The 21015-nt window shown below is 37.3% G+C and overlaps 1 protein-coding gene across 16 annotated transcripts in view; it reads left to right on the top strand.

The window, feature by feature from the left end:
• PLEKHA7 (pleckstrin homology domain containing A7) overlaps nt 1–21015 on the top strand; it is a 144072-nt gene that overhangs the window by 97937 nt on the left and 25120 nt on the right. For 12 of the 16 annotated variants that reach the window (XM_072929660.1, XM_072929659.1, XM_072929656.1 and 9 more), the window contains 7 exons: nt 427–527; nt 6811–6989; nt 8888–9373; nt 14674–15190; nt 17198–17284; nt 17646–17765; nt 19557–19610. In XM_072929660.1, coding sequence (XP_072785761.1) covers nt 427–527; nt 6811–6989; nt 8888–9373; nt 14674–15190; nt 17198–17284; nt 17646–17765; nt 19557–19610 — 1544 coding nt within the window. The remainder of the gene's footprint in view (nt 1–426; nt 528–6810; nt 6990–8887; nt 9374–14673; nt 15191–17197; nt 17285–17645; nt 17766–19556; nt 19611–21015) is intronic. The other 4 variants (XM_030275445.4, XM_041716776.2, XM_072929661.1 and 1 more) reach the window with 2 other exon arrangements.

The raw sequence follows: 21015 nt of genomic DNA, 5'->3' as shown, positions 1-21015 counted from the left end.
AAACCAAACCTCAATAAAACCCCAATCTGATTAAGAAAGCAAATTCCAATCTTCTTTTAAAAAACTAAAACATTTTTTTGCATGTATTACTTGTGTTGAGTCATAAGTGAATTCGTGTCAAAAGGGACTTCAGGAAGTGTCCCATCCCAGTGCCTGGTGAAAGCAGGGTCAGGAAAGGAGTCAGCCCAGGTTGCTCAGGGTTTATTCAAGTCAGGCATTGAAAAGCTACAAGGATGGACATAGCACAGCTTTTTCCTTGGTCTGTGCCTCTGCTGCTCCGTCCTTGGGAAAATGCTTTTCCTTGTGTTCAGTCTGAACCACTGTTGTTTCTACTTAATGCCTGTTTTCTCTGTGTCCATGAAGGAGAATAAATTGTTAGCCCACTGAACAGTGCAAGGAATTAAATTATATTTTTTTATTCCACAGACAGCAGAGAAGAGTCTGTTCTGGGGAGCATCCCTTTGCCTAGTTATGTAATATCTCCAGTTGGACCTGAAGATCGTATAAATCGCAAATTTTCTTTTAAGGTACATTTGCAAAGCTTATCAGCTAATCATAGTTTTGTTTGCATTAGAAAAGCTGCTGTTGTAAACAAGAACTCTTCTGTTTTCCTATTTTACTTGTTACCAGTTTTTAAAAGCAGGCAGGTTTATTGACTGCCTGTTCAAATGTGACATAGCACTTTTTTGTTGTTGTTGTTTATGAATTGACATTCATGTCTGTTACCTTGTAAGTGTCCTTAGAGCTTTATGAAGTGTTTCTGAGTAAAGAGTCTGTTTCTAAAATCAGAAATTAGTATTGACAGGTTGTTCCAGTACTGTGTACAAATTGGAAGAAAAGTTGTGTTATTTACTTTGTAATAGAGTACTTGATCGCATAATGGACTGATGTCTGTTTGGTTTTGTTGTGGTTTTTTTTAAAAAGAAAAATATCTACTTAGATCTCGCAGGTAGAAAATGACAGCACTTAGTCATCCTAAGTGGTATGGACTTTTTAAAGGTAAAAGTACATCTGTTTGATATAGTTTATGAGTGGTTTTGAGTTTTTTCTTTTTCTAAAAATAAATATAATTGTATAATTTACAGTTCTAGTCTTCATTATAAAAGCCTACAGCTATGAAATAAAACATATACTTCTTGATAGTGCAAAAACTGGACTCCAAATTATTGTCAGAACTTCAGCACTTAGGCAAAGTTCAGAAACTTCCATGCCTGTGGCAGATTTAAAGTCAGAGCAGAACTTGTTTTTCCATCAAGCAAATCAGCTACGTACTTTAAAGTAATTTACAAATCAGGTTTTGATCAGGCATACTTTAGGAGATCTAGAAGGAATCTCTCTTGAAATATTTTCTGTTCTGAAATTAGGAAGAACATGTGACTTCTTGCAATTTGATTTTTTGAGGTGTTTTAAAATTGAGACTGCCTTTTTTACTTTCAGTTCTATGTTCAAGTGGATAATGGTTTGAAATTTATTAAGTAAATATTAACTTGGGAAATGTGTTTTAAAAAGACCTGATGCACTTTGTGGGAATGTTTATTGTACTTTTTAAAATGCATTGAGCACGAGTTATCAGGATAAAGCTACATAGAAATCTTTGTTTGAGAAAAACATTCCACCTCCACTATTTACTGAGTGTGATTCATAAAGCCTTCCTTTTCTAGAGCCTTTTCCTCGGAGGAAGCACATACTGAAAGAGAGGAACTCTGTGTGCTCTTCTAGGCTTCCCTGCTTTTTTATTTTATTCAAATGGTGTTTACACACGCTCCTAAGTCACCGCTGGCCAAGTGCAGTGGAATCCATGGTTTGGTCGTGGTTAAACTTTTCCAGAGGCAAATGCAGACTTCCCCTGTTCCTTTAAGGATATCACACCTGTATGAGCTCTACCAGTTATTTCATCTGAGTCTTTTTCTGGAAATATCTTGAGACTTTCTACACAGGGTCTATGTATATCTATTGATATATATAGAAATAGGGTGTTGATAGCAGAAGAAGGTTTATGCTAGAAAACTCTGTAAAAAAGTCAACATTTCATGTGTCAGTTTGTCAGGCCGGTTTTAACTCTGCTTTAGGTGTTTGGTGATTGGCTGCAGGCTGGATGCTGCAGTTTGATTTTATTCAGGCCCAACTCCAAGGGCAGCAGGAGGATTTTGTCGGGTTCCTGTGGCACAGACCCTGTCCAGCACTGCTGTTCAGTGGTCACAGACTTGGCTGTGGGCACCCCACAGCAGGAGCAGCCCCGTGCTGGCATCCATCACTCAGCAGCCATTACCTTTATCTGCTCTCTTCAGAGCACCTCCAGACCCAGAGCCTAGATGGACATTCTGTCTCACAGCATAGCACAGCCAGAAATAGTGCACACAAGCAGATTAAGCCCAAAATAAAGATAAGGTTTTTATTTTTGCACTGAAGACCTGAATGAGAAAGAGAACGTGCTATGGCATTCTTTACATTTGGCTTGCTCTTTATTGAGGTTGTTGTAAATCTTTTGTTACAACAGAAGGATTGGCTCCCATTTGAAGTAGCAATGAATTTAGAAGCTAGGGAAACAGCAAAATAGGAAAAAATTCAACTCTTTTGTTTGCAAAGCTGGAGGAAGGAAATTTGCTAAGCAAATACATGGATGGTTTTTGCATATGACTTGGTTAGAAGGAGGCTTGTAAAATACGTGCTCACTGGGGTCTGTGTTAAACATTGCAAACTGTTAAAGCATGTGCTGTAGTTCTCAAAATCCTTTTCCTTTCATCACCTCCTGAGGTCCAGCTTGAGTTTTTTTGTCTCTGGGTGTTTAACAATTACAGGCCTGCAGAACAACCTACAGGCTTTTGAAATGCAACCAAACCCCTACTCTGAAATATAACAGTATGTGCAAGTATTGCACAAACAATTTTTTTTGTTTAGAAACCGTGCGTTTAGCTCTCTATCTGGATACAATTTTTGAGTCTTGACAATTTTTTTCACTTCCTCTATTTGTGCCAAGCAAAGTGCTGTGACTAGCTGGAAGCCACTGTCACTAAGCTGTGTGTGAGACTAGAACTTGGGGTCCTTACTGCATATCTGGTTCAGCAGCTCACATCCTAAAGATATTTAGTTAGTCTAATAGCTGCATTTTAAAATAATGGGGGTTTTTTGTTGGTACCAATATGAGTGAGCACAATTCCAGTGTTTAGATTTTAATGTGAAAAGGCTTGCACAACATTCATATATAGCTGGAAATACTTCCTGTGAAGAGAAATGCCGGTATTTTGTAGTAATACAATAGTTTTGGACATGAATAATATCAGTTTATGGAGGTTCATGTCATCACAGTTTCTTTAGAAGCCTTGTTGTCCTCAAATAATGAAAATTATTTAACTTGGTCTTACTAATGGAAGTATTTGTTAATTGCTTAAACCACTGGGACCAGGACAAGCTTCCTATCTGTTTCTTTGATCTCACTGGCTTTCCTAAAAAAAAAAAAAAAATTTACATAGTTTGTTCCTTTATGTTTTTTGAGTCAGTGTTGCTTCCTTAGGCTCCCATATTGCTCTGGATCTGGGGAGTCAGGTGAAGAGATGACAAGGGTTGTAAATTTGAGAGGTGCTGTTTTCAAATTTGGAAGAGGGGAGGATGCAAGTTTCTAGAAATCCTCATAAAGCTCAGTATTATTTAAGGGTGAAAGATGATTTAGGTCGTAGTGGGCTGTTATTGAGTTTGTAGTAACAGCTCAGTGTTATTTCAATTTTTGCTCAGAAAGGGTTCATGACTATCAAAATTCAAGAAAAGGAAGAATTTTCTGTATATTATTGATCATTGACAGAAAAAAATTGGAAAGATCACTGTTACTAGAAAACTGTTCCTTTACCTTTAGTTATCCCTTTGTTCGGTGAATGGTGGCTTTTCGGTCTTAGGTATTTTGAACAAGTGGAGGTGAACACAGCAGCTGTAGGCAATTGTTACTTTTAGTACAGTCTTGTTAAGTGGTTTTTATTTTTGTTTTTTTTTCTTTTTCTTTTTTTTTTTTTCTTTTAAACATGAATCTTTTAATGATTTTTACTTGTTTAATTTTTTTGTCCTTGTCTTGTCCTGTTGATATGCTCTTGGGGTTTACTGTCCATTTCTCCTACTGTGCACTATGGGAGAGAGACTGCTTTTCTTCTCAATCTATCCACATTAAGGAATCTGAATGCATGAATAGGTACCAATATTATTTTTTTCCCTGTTGTGTGTATGGTGTTCATGTGAGCATGTGCTGTGTTTTAGGCTTTTTAGTATGCTGTAGCCATCCTAATAGCTTTGGCTTTTAAAAAAAAATCCAAACCCAAAAAACCTGCTAGCTTCTGTCTGCCAGCAGGGACAGCTACAGGACGTTGGCACAAAGTGACTTTCTTGCATATAAAACGCACTACTAATAAATAACTGAAATAAATTAGAATTTTCCCTTAACCTGTGAGCGTGAACTTCAGGATATTGTGTTTGTTGGAAATCACACACCATCTCCACTATCCTTTCTGAATCTGGGAATCTTTACGGCTGTGAGAGCTTCAGTCTCTCAAGAGAGAGTGGTGCAGCACAGTTTGCATTTTGATGCTGTTCTCACCTGCAGCTTCTTAGGCAGTGCTTGCAGCTGTGTCCAAAGAGAAACCTAAAACAAAAGTGGCTTATGTTGATCAGGGCATACAGGTCAATTAAGACAGCTGTTAAATCCATTTCTTGGTGTGACATGCAGTCTCTGCAGATAGTTCTCCAAAAGTCTGGGGTTTTTTAGCAAGTATAAAACCAGTGAATGGTTAAGTCCTGCTGCATCATCTGCAGTGGGACATGCATAGTCTGTTTTGCTGCAGGAATTGATTCACTTCTGAATTTTAACACCTCCTGTGGGATCACACTGCTCTGTGATGGAACTCTGTAATCATAAGGTCTCACATCAAAGTCACCGTTTTGTTTTTTATCTTGAGCTGACAGTTTTTGGTCTCTTCATACACTGGATGGTAACTGTAAATTATAATGAATTAATGCCTCTAAATCATATTTGCTTTGAGCATTCTCATGCTCTGAAAAGGCAGGAAAAAGGACAACCCCCCAATAGCAAGAAAGAAAAACCAAAGAACTCAACTAGGCAAATATTAATAAAGTCCTTTGATTTCTAAATATGTGATTGATCAGAGCTATTGTTTAATATATATAAGTCCTGCTTTCCTGTGTTCAGGTGGGCAGCTACTGCTGGGAATTGAGAAGAAACCACCTTGTATTCCCTTTTTGGCCCATGTTGTTGGGAAGTGGAGACTCTCTTGAGCAGGAGAGGGTCTTGACTTCTTTATGTAACCTTTTCTTTCTCTTCCTTCTCCTCCTCCTCCTGTTTCTAGCTGGCTGTTCTACTTCAGCCTCCAGTTTTCAAAACAAGCTCAGGCTTCCTTGCTTGAGGCGCAGAAGGGAAAGGCCACGTTTCACACATTCAGGGAACAGCCTGCCATAGGAAGGGAGGAGATTCTGCACAGAACTTGCTTAAAAGCACTGTAATAGCAAGCACATGTTTTGCTCTTTGGAATTGTTGATACAAGTCTCTAAGGTCATGGTAATTTGGGAAATTCTAGGTAAACAACTGAAGTTATAATATTTAGGAGGTGCTGCGCTAGATTAAATAGCCTGGGTTTTGTCAAAACTTTTCTTTCTGATGCCATCTATGATTGTCTCTACAATAATTTTTTTAAAAAAATTTGATTTAGAATAACAAGGGGGAGAGGATTTCATCAATATGAAAAGACCAATTATTTAGGCAGGATTCACAAAATATGTTTACCCTTTAGAAACAGATGTAGCCAAATTAAAACTTCGATATAATTATTTTTCTTTTTAAAAATCCCTGTGTCAGCAATATTTAATGCTATTAGTTTTTGTGTGTGATAGCAGGCTTAGATTTATAAAAATAAGTTTAAATTACTAATTTCATTTTAATATTGTTACGAGAGCTTTCAAGCAGAGTATACTCTCTTCAGATTTTTTGGAAAGTAAGGAGATCAATCTCTCCCTGCTAATCTGAAGTGTTGTAGGACTTAAATGATTTGGTAATACTTGTACTATGGCTAATACAAATATAGATGAGATTTGATTAAATTCAGCTAGCTAGAGATACAAAGATATTCCATATTGAATCAATTTGAATATTGAATATATTTGTAGAGAAATTGCCTAGTACCTCTAGTTTGCAGTGGGATTTCATGGAGTATTTTAGTGTGCAGAGATAATTGTCAGTATTTTATGTGCTGTGATAATTCCATCAATATTACTAACTTTTATCAGTAAGTCTTGTGACTTTGCAGCTAATATGTGTTCAAATGCACACTTTAACCAAAAGATCCTAACATGCATTATAATCAATTATTAAATTAGCAATTTAATTGCTTAAAAGGTAAGATTCTTGTTTTGTCTGAATAAATTTCTTTATTAAATGAGCTGGGAAAATTGACTTGGTAATGCACATCTCATTGAGAATTCCTTAAATTTATTCAGTATAGGGATTTCTTCAATTTGTTTAGTATAGTATTTATAGCAAATGAAATGTATCAATTAGAAGAAAAAGAAAAGCTGAAATTTCCCACAGTGAAAATCAGAAGCACTGGACTTTCAGCTTAATAGTTCTAGAAAGAGGCAGAAGAATTTCAGTAAAACCTGGAGTACGTTATGAGTTTACTGCCCTTACAATCCATTGTGGCAGTGTGATAATTCACCCCAAATTCAAGAAGCAGTCAAGGAAAAGTTGTTTTTTAAGTTAATTTTTTGGGGGGGAAAAGGTGAAAGAGCTGTCTGACTTTGATTTCTTCTTTTTTCTTCCAGGCTGTTCACACAGGTATGAGGGCATATATTTATAACAAGAATTCTGTCATTGGCTCTCAGGCAGAGCACACAGGGATGAGGACGTACTACTTCAGTGCTGACACCCAGGAGGATATGAATGCCTGGATCCGGGCTATGAACCAGGCTGCTCTCATGCAGACACGCTCCTCACTGAAGAGGCAAGTTCCACTCAGAAGCTTTAAAAAAAAAAAAAAAAAATCAATATCTTGCATAAAAAAACCTTACAATCTTATAAAAACGTAATCTCTTACAAAAATCGCACCTGTGGTGGTATTTTACACTGCTGTTTGTAGATATGTATATAAAACTCTTTCATATTTTAAAGAAATAATTATTTTTAATTTTTTCAATTTATTTCTCTATTTTCAATTTAATTTCTCTTTAATTATTTTAATTTATTCTGTTGCAAAATAGTTAACTGGCATTAAGAAAACCTGATGTTCAGAATCTGTGTATGCGTGTGAATTGTGTGCCCACATTTAGTGACCTGGATCAATTTCTCTCTATATATAATATTTTGGGGAATTTCAGGTAAAAAGTTCCAGTTTCTGTGGGCAGATTCATGCACCTGCCGCAGCCTTTGGGAGAGAGAAGTAGAGGAGAAGGAACAGAAGTTTTAGGAGTTATTTCAAATGAGCGTTTAGAATTAGGATTGAAGTGCTCTTAAGGGGGGAAAGGGTGCTAAAAATGGGTAAATCATAAGTGCATAGAGTTAATGGATATCAACTAATTTATGCAGGTATGAACTGATAATGAACAAATTCAGCTATACCAAAATGTCCTTCCATATTTTTTCATTTTCCGTAAATTGATGTAGACTTCTTGCTGGTTTGGCTTTGGAATGTGATTCTTTCCCTACTCCTCCATGTGAAGGAACACTGTTCTGTGAGACAGCCCTGCTTTAGCCACTGTGGGCTGTGAGGATTGAAATGTCATGGTGCACTTTCTCTGAGTACCTCACACTGCTTTCATCTGGCCAGTCAAATATAAGCAAAGGATCAGTGTCTCTTTCAGAGCTTTGCATTTGATATGATACTGTGTTAAGACTTTCTATATTTAATTTCAATTTCAAGAAACAACCTGTTACCTCTTTCCTTATCTTCTTTGTGAGGACAGGAATAATTGAAAGAAAAATTGGGGTAGTCTGGCACATTAGAAGTATCGATCCAATATCCTTACTCCTAAGTAGACTATTCTTTTCTAATTAGACTAAAGTGAAAACAATTTTATCATGGCACTTACTCTGAATTTACTTTCCATAAAGCCTTAAAGAAGCTGAACTTCGTTTCAGAGATGAGGTGCTAGCCTGAGATCAGTGAGAACCCATTACGTTGTGAGAGAAAAAAAGTTGTTGAGAAGCTTATTTTTATACGGAGATGAAGAAAAATGTAAATGAACTATGTAATATGTTAAAAGCAACGTGAAACTTTCAGAACCCTCAGACAATTTATAGTGAGTTCAAGCTGAGTATCAAGATTTCTGATATTATTTAGGCAATAAGGTAAATAAGTAAACTAGTGTGTACTGCAGCATGGAGCAACTTTTTCTTCAGGCGTAGCTCCCCAATAGAAATTCCCTGGGCAATGGTACTGACTTAAATGTGGATATTGCTCTGTCCTCTTGTCCAGAAGAGACTGGTCTCTGAGGTGTCTACAAAAATATGAAAGATACTTTTTTATATTTTGCCATGAGCAGCTGGCAGCTTAATTTTGGTTTTTTTGGCTTTCAGTGTTTCCTAGGATAGGAAGATTTTTTTATTTGCAGCTTTTTTGTACATAATGTTTTGCTGAACACTTCTTTCATACAATACTAGGATTTTAAGTCATTTTTACAGATGTATATAAGTAATTTCTGCTTTTTTGACAGCACAATAAAGGTAACTTTTGTCTAACTGGCATAGCAATTGAGTTTTGCTGAGCATATTTATTGTAAGTATCAAATTTATCACAGTCTGCAGACAGGGATTTTGTGGGTGTCCTTTGTAAAAGAGCAACAAGACCACACCAACTTTTCACAATTAACCAGTATTCATTACTGACATGCATTTTCTTTTCAGGGAAACTGAAAAAGTGGATCAGCAAGCTGTTCCCCAAGTCAATCATGTGGATGCCTGCAAAGACTGTGTGAAGGCAGAGATTACAGACACAAAAGAAAGTTATCAGAAATCAGCTGAAATGCTTGGATACGAAAAGCGTGAAGAGATAAGAAGAGAAAAGGAGGAGGAGGAGCGTTACATCCACAGAAAAGAAACTCTGGAAACCAAAAAGGGAAAGGCTAAGCATGCATTAACAGAAGCTGATTCATTATTTCCAGACTTAAGGAATTCACCGTGGTCCCAAGTAGCTCAGCCCCAGCCAGCTGAGAAGAATGGAACGCTTCCTAGTTCATTGAGTATGAGTGCTGGGCTAGTGGAGCAGAATGGTACTGGCTCATATAAAAGAGGGTTTGTTCCCAGAACAAATCCAGATAAGCAGTTTCAAAGGAAAAGTAACATGGCTCAAGTGGAGCACTGGGTGAAAGTCCAGAAAGGAGATACAAAAAGGTTAGTAACAGGCCCATCTTTGACTAGATGGGCAAGGGGCATTTTCTTAAATTAAAGTGTGTGATACCTTCAGTGCAAATAAAAAAAATATTTTACACAGACAACATGTAAGAAGACTTACTTTTTCCTTCAGTGCAGAATGGTGTTTTTCTGGCATTTGTCTCCTGGAAAAGGCTGTATGGGATTGGCTAATCAAACCTCTTTAATGTTGTCACAGTACTGCAAACAGAATAAGTGAGATTAGCGTGCTATTTTATTTTCCTTCTTTTAATTACTCTGGATGCTTAAAACTTCTTACAATTTACTTAGATTTTGAACGGCCAGAAAGTCAAGTGCAACCCTCTGTTACCTCTTATATTACTTACAGGTAATTGTTTTCCACTTCAAAAGGTAAAGAATGCTCATTACTTTCCTTCTGTTTTCTGTTCCTGTTTCAAACATCAATTCACTCCTTTATATAAGATCACTACACTCAGAGTCACAGTGTGTGTATTACATATTGAAAGGTCTCCATATATTCATTTAGTTAATGAAGACATCCTAGGGTGGTCTTTTTTCCATTTTCAGTCCCTGAAAATTACGTGAATAGTACCAATAAGTGAAATGCACTGGAATGCTTTTGTAGTTTGAAAATCTCATAAGTGTTTTGCTTTCAAAGTCAGATTAATTACCAGTTGGACAAATGAAGTGATGAACATGTGTGTCTGTTCAGAATGTCACCTTGTGTCATGTGGCTGGAAGAACATTTGGGCTTGATGCTACTTGTGAGGATTTTTCAAATAAGCTTGTTCTACTGAATTAGTGTTTCATAAATCTGCTCAAATCTAATTATAGTATAAACAAACAAGAGACATTGGCATGTGGTTTTTAGGAGAGAAAAAACATTTTGGGAATTTTTAAAATTCTTTTTTAAGCTAACGTTTTTCAATTAAGAGCCAGTAAGAAGTTTAAGGCTTCCTAATTTTGTGTGGAAGTTCATTCTTCTACTCTTCTATTTTTAAAATTACCCTTGAAAAAGCTTTCTTACTTTTTTACATTATGTCATATTCTTTTAGACTGCTATAGTCAATTCATTTTTTTTTTACTTGGGTATTAGTCAGGACTTCTCAAAAGAATATGAGTTTAATGAAAAAAGTAGTTGGCAAGTTCTTATTACACACATTGATTTGTCTGAAATAATACAGAAAGTGATTGAACTAATGAGCTAATGCTTAAAAAGCTTCTATTGATGTTTTTTTACATCACAAGTCTTGGGCAGTGACAGGCTTGACTAATAGCTAAATAGGTATGGTTTTCTTCCAAATTACTCTTTTCAGTAAATTAACTTTAGGGGTGTGTATCAGGTGCAGCGTTAAGATACTGTTGTTGCAGGTGCCAGGCTTTGTTCTAGAAGAAACCAGCTACCTCAGCTGGTGCTGCTGTGTATTTCACTTCTAAGTGAAAATTAAGATAGATATATGTATGTCTGTGTGTATCTATTTCTAGATATAGCTCTATATCTGCATATACATACCTCTAGAAATGTCTATTTTGGCTCACTTGACCTTGTTTTCTTTGCCTTTTCCTGACAAATGCCATTATATTCTCTGCATTCAGAATAAATTGCATGTTACTTTCCCAGAGATTAACAGAGTCATCTTTCAAATGGCACCTGCTGAGGTTGCTGCAGTGTTGTTAAATGATGGATAGAAGTGGAATGTTAGTTGTCAAATATCTTCCTGGTTGCATGGTGTAGAAATGTAAGCTAGAGATGATCATTTGATTGACATTCCATTTTGATTTTAGTAAGTAGTAGTAGACCTAATTTTTTAAAGCTCCACCTTGATTTTTATTCCAGGTGAAATGTTACAAACAGAGAACCTCTGAGGATTCAGAGGGCTGGGTAGTTCTTGAGCACAGAATGAGTAGAATTTTTATTTGTTTCCTAGCTCACGTGTGTACAGATGCAGTGCTTGCCAGCAAGTTGCTTGTGACAAGAAAGAACTCTTTCAGCTAAAGGGTTTACACAAATACTGAGATTGTTCATATGACTGCTTGTAGGCGTGGCACCTTTTATATAGATCTTCAGACCTTTCAAATAGATGTTTTACTTCCCTTTTTAATGAAGCAGTCCATTTGCTGAGTGGTAAATGTTAGTTAGCTGTCACTTTGGAGACCCACCTCTCTCAGTGGCCTCTCAGCTGCACTCCATTGGCATCCAGTGTAGCCATCTAATCCCACTCTATTCTCAGCAGATGGGAATACGTGCTTTGGTAAATTTTATGCCAGCCTTTCAGAGAGATCCCAAGAACTGGAAGAAAGTTTGAGAGGAGGCTTTCAGGAGGCTTTGGGTTTTAAATAATTAAAGGTCAAGGTCAGGACTATCAAACGGCAGCTGTTCAGAAATTGTTAGGTTTTGATCTGGTTCTGGTGCCTACTAAGTATAAATTTAGTGCATAATTATAAAGAATTTGCTATTTCTAACAGTTTAGTTACATTTTAGAAATACATAAATCCAATTAAGCTTAATATTCCCCCCCTAGATGCAGTGATGTTGAGATACTTCCTTCCTTGCAAAGAATGTTAAAACCTTTCTTGTTATGCAGAACTTTCTGTTCCTTCCTGATTTGCTTAAGGAAGAAACATTACTTGTCTTTGTTAGCTTCTGTGCACTCCCATGAATGGGCACAGTGTTTCTAATAGTAGTACTTGTTGTCTTTTGAACATCTATCTTCTCTTTTTACAATATCTTCTGTGTGGTTGCTTCCCATTAAAGACCCTGAAGGTTTTCATGGCCAACAGCCGTATAATATGACATCAGGCCATTTATGCACTCTTTAATGTCTCCTTTCCTTTTAAAATCCTCTACACCTCATCATTCAAATGAGGGAGATTCTCAAGAACAGCTGCTTTTGCTCACTTTTACTCTTAACCTCCAAGAAAGCAATAGTCCATTGTGGACTAATCTGAGCCATTTGGGACATTATTCTTTACCTAGAAGTTGGTGTGTCGTCTCAGAGCCTATTTTTATATGATGTAAATTATCTCTAAGCATCTCAAAGCTTGTGTGGTAGAGATGCCATCAGCTTAGAGCCTGTCATCTCAGCTTGAGGTTTCTCCCTACTTCAGATACTGAGAAAACACAATGTGCCTCTATGTAGGCAGTTGCCTCCAAAGTTCAACTCTGAATATGACTTTCCCTGTGCAATGCTATCCACATTCAACTTTGTTTTCTTTTTATAGCAGGCTGAAATATTGCATGAAACTGGCTCATATCAGCTGTTCCACGTACCGCTTTCAAAATAACCGTTTTTAGTGCTTCCCAGAAAAATTCATCCTTTTCTAGAAGGAAGGCATGACTCCCCTTGCCCCCAACAAAACTCAGGTTGTCTTTGTTTTCAGGTTGGTTTTGCTCCTAAAGCTGCCAGCCCTGGTGGCTTCATTGACTGCCACAATTCCAGCGGATCTCAATATTCTGCCTTTTAATGTCCAGTTAGAAAATAATCATATGCAGGTGGTTTGTAACATCTGATAGTTTGCTGACACCTTCAAGAGGTCTCCGCTAAATTGGGGTATAGGAGTGGTCAAGTCCCCCTTCCCTGTTTTTCCAATGAGAAACCACCAAAGGAATCTGTCTTAGCTTCACGCCTGCATCAGATGTCCTTTTGAAGCATTATCCCCTCCAAGCATTCTTGGTTCTTATTGCTATCTAGAGGAAATACATTTCTACCATGTTTTCCTGTGGAAAAAAAATTGAAATTGCCAGCAAACTACATTCAAAGTGCACATAATGCAATGAATTCGAGAATTAAAAGAGGTTCCATGACCACTATATGCTGATCATTGAGTCGCCTGTATTCATATTACCTGCCTGCTTTAACCTTCACTCTGAAATTCGAGGTAACATTAAGATTTTGTGGTATGAGGGAGCAGAGCCCTTACAGATTTGTAATCCACCAGGCAGTGCAGGGCAGTTATTCTGCTTGCTGGCATGAGGAATTATGTATCCTCTTCAGAGTACACATATTTCAAGGCAGTCCAACAGTGTCAAATTCTGCAAGTAAAAAGGGATGGTGGCAACTACTGAGCAGCAGTTGCTGGTAGCAGTTCTTTCCTTCTTGCTTCAGTTATTCTTGGATGCTGAACAAAGATGTTCTTTTCCATCCTGGCCTTTCTTTCATGTGGAATTCCTGCATTTTCCAAACCATGAGGTCTCCCTCTCACACAGAGTGGAACTTATTGAGTGAAGTGATGAAAACATCTCAGCTTCTTTGTTTGTGTGGTTTTGTGCTGGTTTGTTTTTTTAAATTTTGTTTGGGTTTGTTTTTGGTTTTTTGGTGGGTTTTTTTGGTTTTTTTTTTTTTTTTTTTTCTTTTTCTTTTTTTTGTGTTGATGCTTTGTAGCAAGCCTAGCAGAATGCTTTTCGCTTTGGAGATCCTGAATCAATGGGCAAATGACTCCAAGTACAAAACCCCCAGATATTTGACTGAAGAATCAGAAATTAGACAGGCAGGCTCTTATACATGAGGCTATGGAAAGATTTTGTCTTCAGAGGAGGAGAGGGAGCTAACTAGGCTTCATCAAAACTTTTGCCAATTCTGTCTTAACACTACCTACTGCAATATCTAGTTTGTACAGCTTAAGTGTTTTATGGGTCCAATACTAAAGCCAGGATGTAATGTTTTTTTTATATTCTAATTTGTCAATGACCTTTGTTGTAAAAAAGTCTCATGTTGCTCAAATCAGTAGAACCAGTAGCATTAGGTGGAAATAAATCGTACAGACCTGTGGACTTCAAGCAGTTTCTTTTAACTTTCTTTCGTTTTGCTTCATTCACATGAACAAAAACTATCTGAAATATTCTGGATTGATGAGATTTCTTCTTGCTTTTAAAGATACTTACATTGAACATGCGTTTCTTTTCGTGAACTGCACCACCTAGTGGTGAGCACGCTTTCTGTGAAAAGGAATATTTTAGTTTACAGGCTCACTCGGTAAACATGACAATAATTCCTTTATTCGTGTTCTTGACTTTCTTTTTAGTTTAAGTACATCATGCTGCCGTTCCTTAAGTTTGTTGCTAGTGGTTCATCCTAGGTTAAACACTAAATTAATATCCTGTATTTCTGCAGTGTAGTGTTTGTGTGCAGGATACATGTCATTAATATTGCTTTGTTAATATTTCTGTGAATTCCGTTAAAATGTCTGTAGTTCCTCTGCTTATGTCATTAGAGGTGTTTTTTAATCAGTGACTCCCACTCATCAGTGTGTGCTAAAATCTACCCTTTTCTTTCCTTTTTTTTTTTTTTTTTTTCTTACAGCCTCACTTCTGATCAGACACTTACACGTCAGGGTCCCAATCCTCCTTTTCCTGAAAACTATCACACTTTGCCAAAGAATACCAGGCAGCCTTCAGGGAGCTCACCACCACCAAACCGCAACTTGCCGAGTGACTACAAATATGCACAAGATCGTGTCAGCCACTTGAAGATGTCACAGGAGGAGAGGAAAGCAAATAAAGATGGAACTGTTTGGCAGCTGTACGAGTGGCAGCAGAGACAGCAGTTCAAGCATGGCAGTCCCACGGCCCCACTTTATGCAGCTTCCTCAGACTTCATTGATCGTGCCAAGTCAAAAAGTTCATTAGATGTTCCGCGATCAATATCTGTTCCACCCTCTCCGTCTGATATTCCTCCACCTGGACCTCCAAAAACCTTTCTCCCACGGAGACCACATACTCCTGCAGAAAGGCTCACGGTTAAACCATCTGATGAGAGACAGGCTGTGGATGTTCCTCTTGCTGGATCCCCCAGGAAGATTCGGAATCGTGCTGTAAAGGTTGGTATCCCTTTAACTGATTGCAAACCGTTCTACACGTGGTGTCACGCATGGGGGGTTTATTTAGTCGTGGTTCATTGCAACCTTCCTCGTGTATGAAAGATCATGTAAGTTGTAAAAGCTAATACAAGGAATAATTTTCTCCTCAAGCTCTTGCCATATTGATTGGATTTATTAACTTTTATTTGGTTTGGAAGGGAAAATTGGTGGCACATCACATAGGTTTGGAATATTTTAATAAAAAAATGGAAGGCATATGCTTACATGTATAAAGTGTACAGATGGTAGTATTTCTATATAGAGAGTATGAAGGCAAGAATATAAAACTCAGCAGGATGGAATCTTCCTTGGATATTTATTTTTGCTTGTAGCTTTGTGTTTGCCGTGCCTGCTTTCTCTACATGTTTTGCTACTGTAGTTAGGCATACAGCTGATTCTGGTTTTAGTTCTGGTAAAAGCCATTTTATTATTATTACAGTAAAAGATATTATTTTTCATGAATTTAATAGTTAGGTCCAAGAGTCAGGTCCATTGGGCTAGCCAAATTCAAAGAGTGTTGGTCTGAACCTTCAACTGTCTGAATAATTTCAGTATGGGTTTTTTTTGGTAGGGACTTTGGTACCCTCTTATCTAGAGGTGACAGAGGTTTCCCTATTTAGTTCTCTAAATGCTCTCCTTGCCTAAGGAATTTGGAGAAATTTGTGTTGAATCAATGAAGGATTGACTTGTCTTGGTAGATCTGGAATAATTGGTATTGAAAGCCTCTGTATTCACTTAATTCTTTGACCTCAGCCACAGCCTCTGATAAGGGAAAGTATCTGCAAAGAGAGATACTTATAAATCCAGATACCAGTGTGGGTTTAGGACCATGACTTCAGGCTGCAGCTTCATGCAGTTTAGATTTTTTTTCTAATGCATATGTGGTGTAGCTGTTGTGTGTCTTTCAGCATTTATAGATTTATAATATTCTGTCAGAAAGTGAAATAGTCTAGTGATTTGCAGACTGGAAATTAATATTTTTAACTCCTGATTATATTCTACCACACATTGGTTTCTCCACGTGTAAGTTGAAGGAGCATGACATCCTTACAAAGGCATGTACAGCAGTCTTTTCCTTTCTTGTGCAATGTAACTGCACGAATTTTATGCTCTTTTCATGGCATCTAGGCTTTACCAATATTGGGAAACATAATTCCTCATCATGAAAACTTTTCTGTGGAACTTCTGGGAAAGTTTGTAGAGAAAAATGCTCATGTTTTCTTTATATAAACACACAGCATTATTCTACATTTAAATGTGTCTGCATTAATCTGTGATACTCCATGCTCCATGTACTGCTTTATTAAATTCCATCCAATTGCACTTAAAAAATACAAAACAAGGCAGGCGAGGCAAATTCAGTGAGAGACAGGAATAAAAATAACTGCGACATTTAGTCTGCCTTGATGAACCCATAGAATTTGGCCTTGAGAGAAAGATGAAAGAATGAGTGTGCAGTAGGCTTTCTTGTTGTAAGCAGAAAGGGGCAGATCAAGGACGATTATGAAAAAACCCCCTTGGTATTGATGGAAGCCATTGCCACAAGGTGTCAGTCATGTCAGTAGCTTCACATTGCCTGGCTAAAAGAGAGCATTCACGGTTGTTGCTATGTGCAGTCCAAGCCTGCTGTCAGAGGGCATCAGCCAGCCAAGCTTTTTCTGGGAGACATTGGGTGTGGGGGGGAACCTCATGAAGTCTTTTTTTATTTGCTGAAAGCGACATTGCGCATTCTGCTGAAGCATCTCATGCTGCCGCAATCCACTGCTCTGCCCAGCATCACAGATGCTGAATTTGCATTTGTTCATTCATAAGTTTTTACTCATCAAAGGATTGATCTGCCCAGTGAGTGTTACCCTGATCTAAGCACGCCATGAACTCGAGTAGAAAATCTGTGTCAGTGGTGCAGACTGAATGTGCCACAGCTGGCACTTGGCACAATCCTTACCTTGTGGCTGTGGCTTCTTGCAGAGCTCCACACACCTGGATCGCCGCTCCATGCCTGCCATGGGCTACATGACGCACACGGTGAGCGCACCCAGCTTGCATGGCAAGTCGGTAAGTGCAGAGCACGGCTCCTCTTCTGTCCTCCCTCTAGTGCAGCCAAGTTTTAAAATCCATAGTCTTTAATCTTAACTCTATTAGTTAAAGCATAAATAACTCGAATGAGAACTTAATCGTAACCTAGTAAAGCCTATAGGACTTTTGCCTTTATCTGCAACATGAGCAGTGGTGAGCTTTTTGTTATTACAGGATTCAAGTTTTATTATGTTTATTTGACCAAATGTAGAGTTAATTGAATAATTGCTTAATCATGTCAAGTAACTGCTTTCTGGGCACTGAGGTGAAAAATGTAATTATAGTTCCTCTCCCTGAAGACTGCTAATTTCCTCTTTACAATGTGTCTAAATACCTGCAGCCTGAAGAGTTAACATTGCTTCTCATTCGATTAAGGAGACATCAGGCTAAGTTGGCTAGTATAAGAAATTACACAATCGCTCAGTTACTGCAGCACTTGCCAACTAATTCCACCTATCAGGTCAGCTGCTGCGTGGCTCATCTGTGGCATTTTGTGACTCTGCAAATGCTTCATTAGTGGCATGCTTGAGTCTGTGCTTCCTTGCCCATTCTTTGGTATTCCACAGTGCCCAGGTCGTTTGCGGTTTTTCTTTGCTTACTGTATTTGCTATAAAATAGGAGCATTTTTAAGTTACAGGTCGCCAGTGCATCTGTTTCAAAGTGTCTACTTCCTTTTTATACTGTGTATTTTTACTATTTCTGAAAATGCTGCATCTTCAGAAATGTGGGTTAAAATACTGTATAAGTTCATTCTAAAGCAAAACCATTTCTTTGTGCTGCTTTCATGGTGGGGTTGGCTCCCTGTGCCACGTGCTGCATCACCTGCAAATTGAAATGCTTCAGCCAGTCTGTACATTCATATGAGCTTGTAATTGTGTCAGTTCTGCAGGTGAACATTGGTTCATAAAAGCTCAGGAGTGTCTTGGATCATCTGTGGTGCTCTTGATTGCACTGGTGTTATGAAACTTGTAAATGTGAAATCAAACAGAAATGTACTCACAGAGCTCTCCGGTTCCTATTAGAGCCTCAAAAATGGAGCCACTCGGGAATAAAATCTGGTGACTCTTCTTGGAATTGGTGAAGGCTTTGGCCCAAAACTAAAGTGATTTTTTTTAATTGAAGAAGTTTAATTTCCCGATTACCTCACCTACAGAACAATTGCACTAAGATGGGTGATAATAACAGGACTTTCCCCCAAAATGGGCAGACTTTCTAGTCAAGTCCTCAGCCAGTCTTACAAGCTGATCTGACAAGAATTGTAAACGAACACCTCTAAAGAAATGCAAGAAATGCAAGTCTATCTATTGATTTTATGGCATAAAGGGTTTTTCTTTTCTTTTTCTAACTACACATTCTCATTGGCTCAAAACTTGAGAAAAGGTATAGTTGTGTTTTTCTTTTATTCTGAAGTTAATTGCACCCAGGATATGAAATGCTGACAAAATAGCAGTTAAAATTCTAGGAAGTTTTGGGCATTTTGGCTAACTACAAGTAGCACATTTCAACAGTTAAACTTTATTTTTTATTGCAAATATCCCCTTTCAAGAGAGAAGAAAGAATTTTGTTATGACTTCTGTGCATGTTTTCCTTGAAGGGACTGTAATAAAGATGTTGCTAGATGAATATAACTATAAAACTAAGCCTAATATAACTATAAAACTAGCAATTACAGGTGAGGCAATGAAAAATAAGGATCAACTTGAATGCTATTACTTAAAGGACAAAATGGATTGTCTAATCATATATAAATGAGATCTTTTTCAGAATTTTATTCACAAAACTGATTTCATACTTTCCCTGAATAAAGGAATTAATATCTTAAAATGCATGTAAATTGTGAACAAAAGTATCATAGTGTTATATTATATTATGTCTTCTAGTTGCATCTGACATCCAGTCACACCACTCTTACTTTTTTAGGTAGTCAGTGGAAATTGATCTTGAAAAAATAACTTTTGAAAATGTATTGTTTCAGGTAGTTCTGTGTCATATTAGAGATGAAAACAAAAACCTAGATGCTTGGCGGGGGGTAATGAGGCAGTAGTACTCTTGGGAGATATTTTTCCCATTTTTTAGCTTTAAATAGCAATATGCTGGTGGAGCAAATGTGCTTTTCTTTTATGTGCTCCTATTCTGTTACTTTGTTCTGTCTTCCATCTGTTTTCTTGTATATAGCAAATCCAACTATTCTGAAATGGTTCCAAACATTCAAATATGTTGCACTGTTTTTTTCCTATGTACTTACCTGAAGGCGGATGACACTTACATCCAGCTAAAAAAGGATCTGGAGTATTTGGATCTAAAGGTAAGATTTTAGATGAGTCTACTTCATTTTTTATCTTTTTTTTCAACCCAGTTGTCTTTTTTGTATTGTGCTTGTACCTGCAAATTTTAAAGTAACTTTCTAGTCTGAGATGGAAGCTGTCTTTTGCTTGTGCTTAGAATATTGAGTGTCTTTTTAGTAGTGTCTATACAATTAAAGTGAAAATTCAGAAAATGTGATTGCTTTAGTTTGTGAGAATGACATGTGTTATTGGTACTGAGATGAATGATATGTGGGTTTAGGGAAATCACATAAAAAACAGATTGAAAATGTTTCTCTGCTGTAGCATTAGTACCAATATGAAGTCAACGCATCTGAGTTAAAACTTGTGTTCTTTTAATCTGGCTTTTCCCCTTTAAGTCTTCTTAAACTGATTTTTCCATTATTTTTATAATGTGCCATATATTCTTGTGAAAATGTGATTAATTAGCACTGTCATTGTTTTCATGTTATTACAGCTAAAAGACTTCAAATGCACCCATCCATCCATCCATCCATACAGAGAATATGGTCAAGTAATGTTAGGAGGTATTTCTTTTTAATAAAGAATTAAATATGATACTGGGTGTCCTATCACCCGTCTAAATGACTTCTGTCTGGTACACTTGGTGGCTGGCAATTTGAAAGCAAATCTAAAGTTCTTAATATCAGGTTTGGAAAGGAAGAAAAAAAAACAGCAAAAGGATTGTTTCACTTGGCAAAGTAGTTTGCCACTTCCTTTGGGATGTAGGATGTCTTGCCATATATAAATCATGTGGTTCCTGAAAATCAAGGTGAAGGGAAGTTTTGACACCGTGTTGTCTGTCTGGTTTGCATGTACAGAGCTCACTGGTGCCATGGGATGTTGCCTGTGGGCTGATTGCACCTATGAGGACGTGCATTTCAATCTTATCTGATGTTTGAATTCCTGAATATATAACCAAATATATAAATGGAAAATATTACTATAGAACGATATATGTATTTAGCATGTAATATAGGTGATGTATGTAGTCTAAATGATTAAATATGTAAACTGTTGCAATCATGAATATAAAAATTTTAAAATTGGTTGGACACATTTAGTTTTAAGCCTTGTCCTTGGTTTGTTCATGGCTTTTCCAAATGTAACGGCAGCCAACTATCAGATTAATTTTATGAAAAATTACAATTTAAAAAATCCTACGAGGTGAGAAATTATTAATAATCACAGTATTTTTTCCATTATAAAACACAATAATTTTCACAGTTGAAGTGACCACAGGTGAAGCTTCTGAAAACGTTATATGCTTAGCAAAATTCTTAATGGGGGGTGTTCCTAACTTTTTGCTGGATTCGGTCCAGATCAGTTTGTTGCAGTCTGGAACCCAAGGAGATATTTGGTCTCTTAGAGCTCCCCTTATGCCTG

The sequence above is a fragment of the Taeniopygia guttata genome, chromosome 5, assembly GCF_048771995.1.
Source record: "Taeniopygia guttata chromosome 5, bTaeGut7.mat, whole genome shotgun sequence".
In the NCBI taxonomy this organism is placed as follows: Eukaryota; Metazoa; Chordata; class Aves; order Passeriformes; family Estrildidae; genus Taeniopygia; species Taeniopygia guttata.
This window is presented reverse-complemented; position numbering and strand designations above follow the sequence as displayed.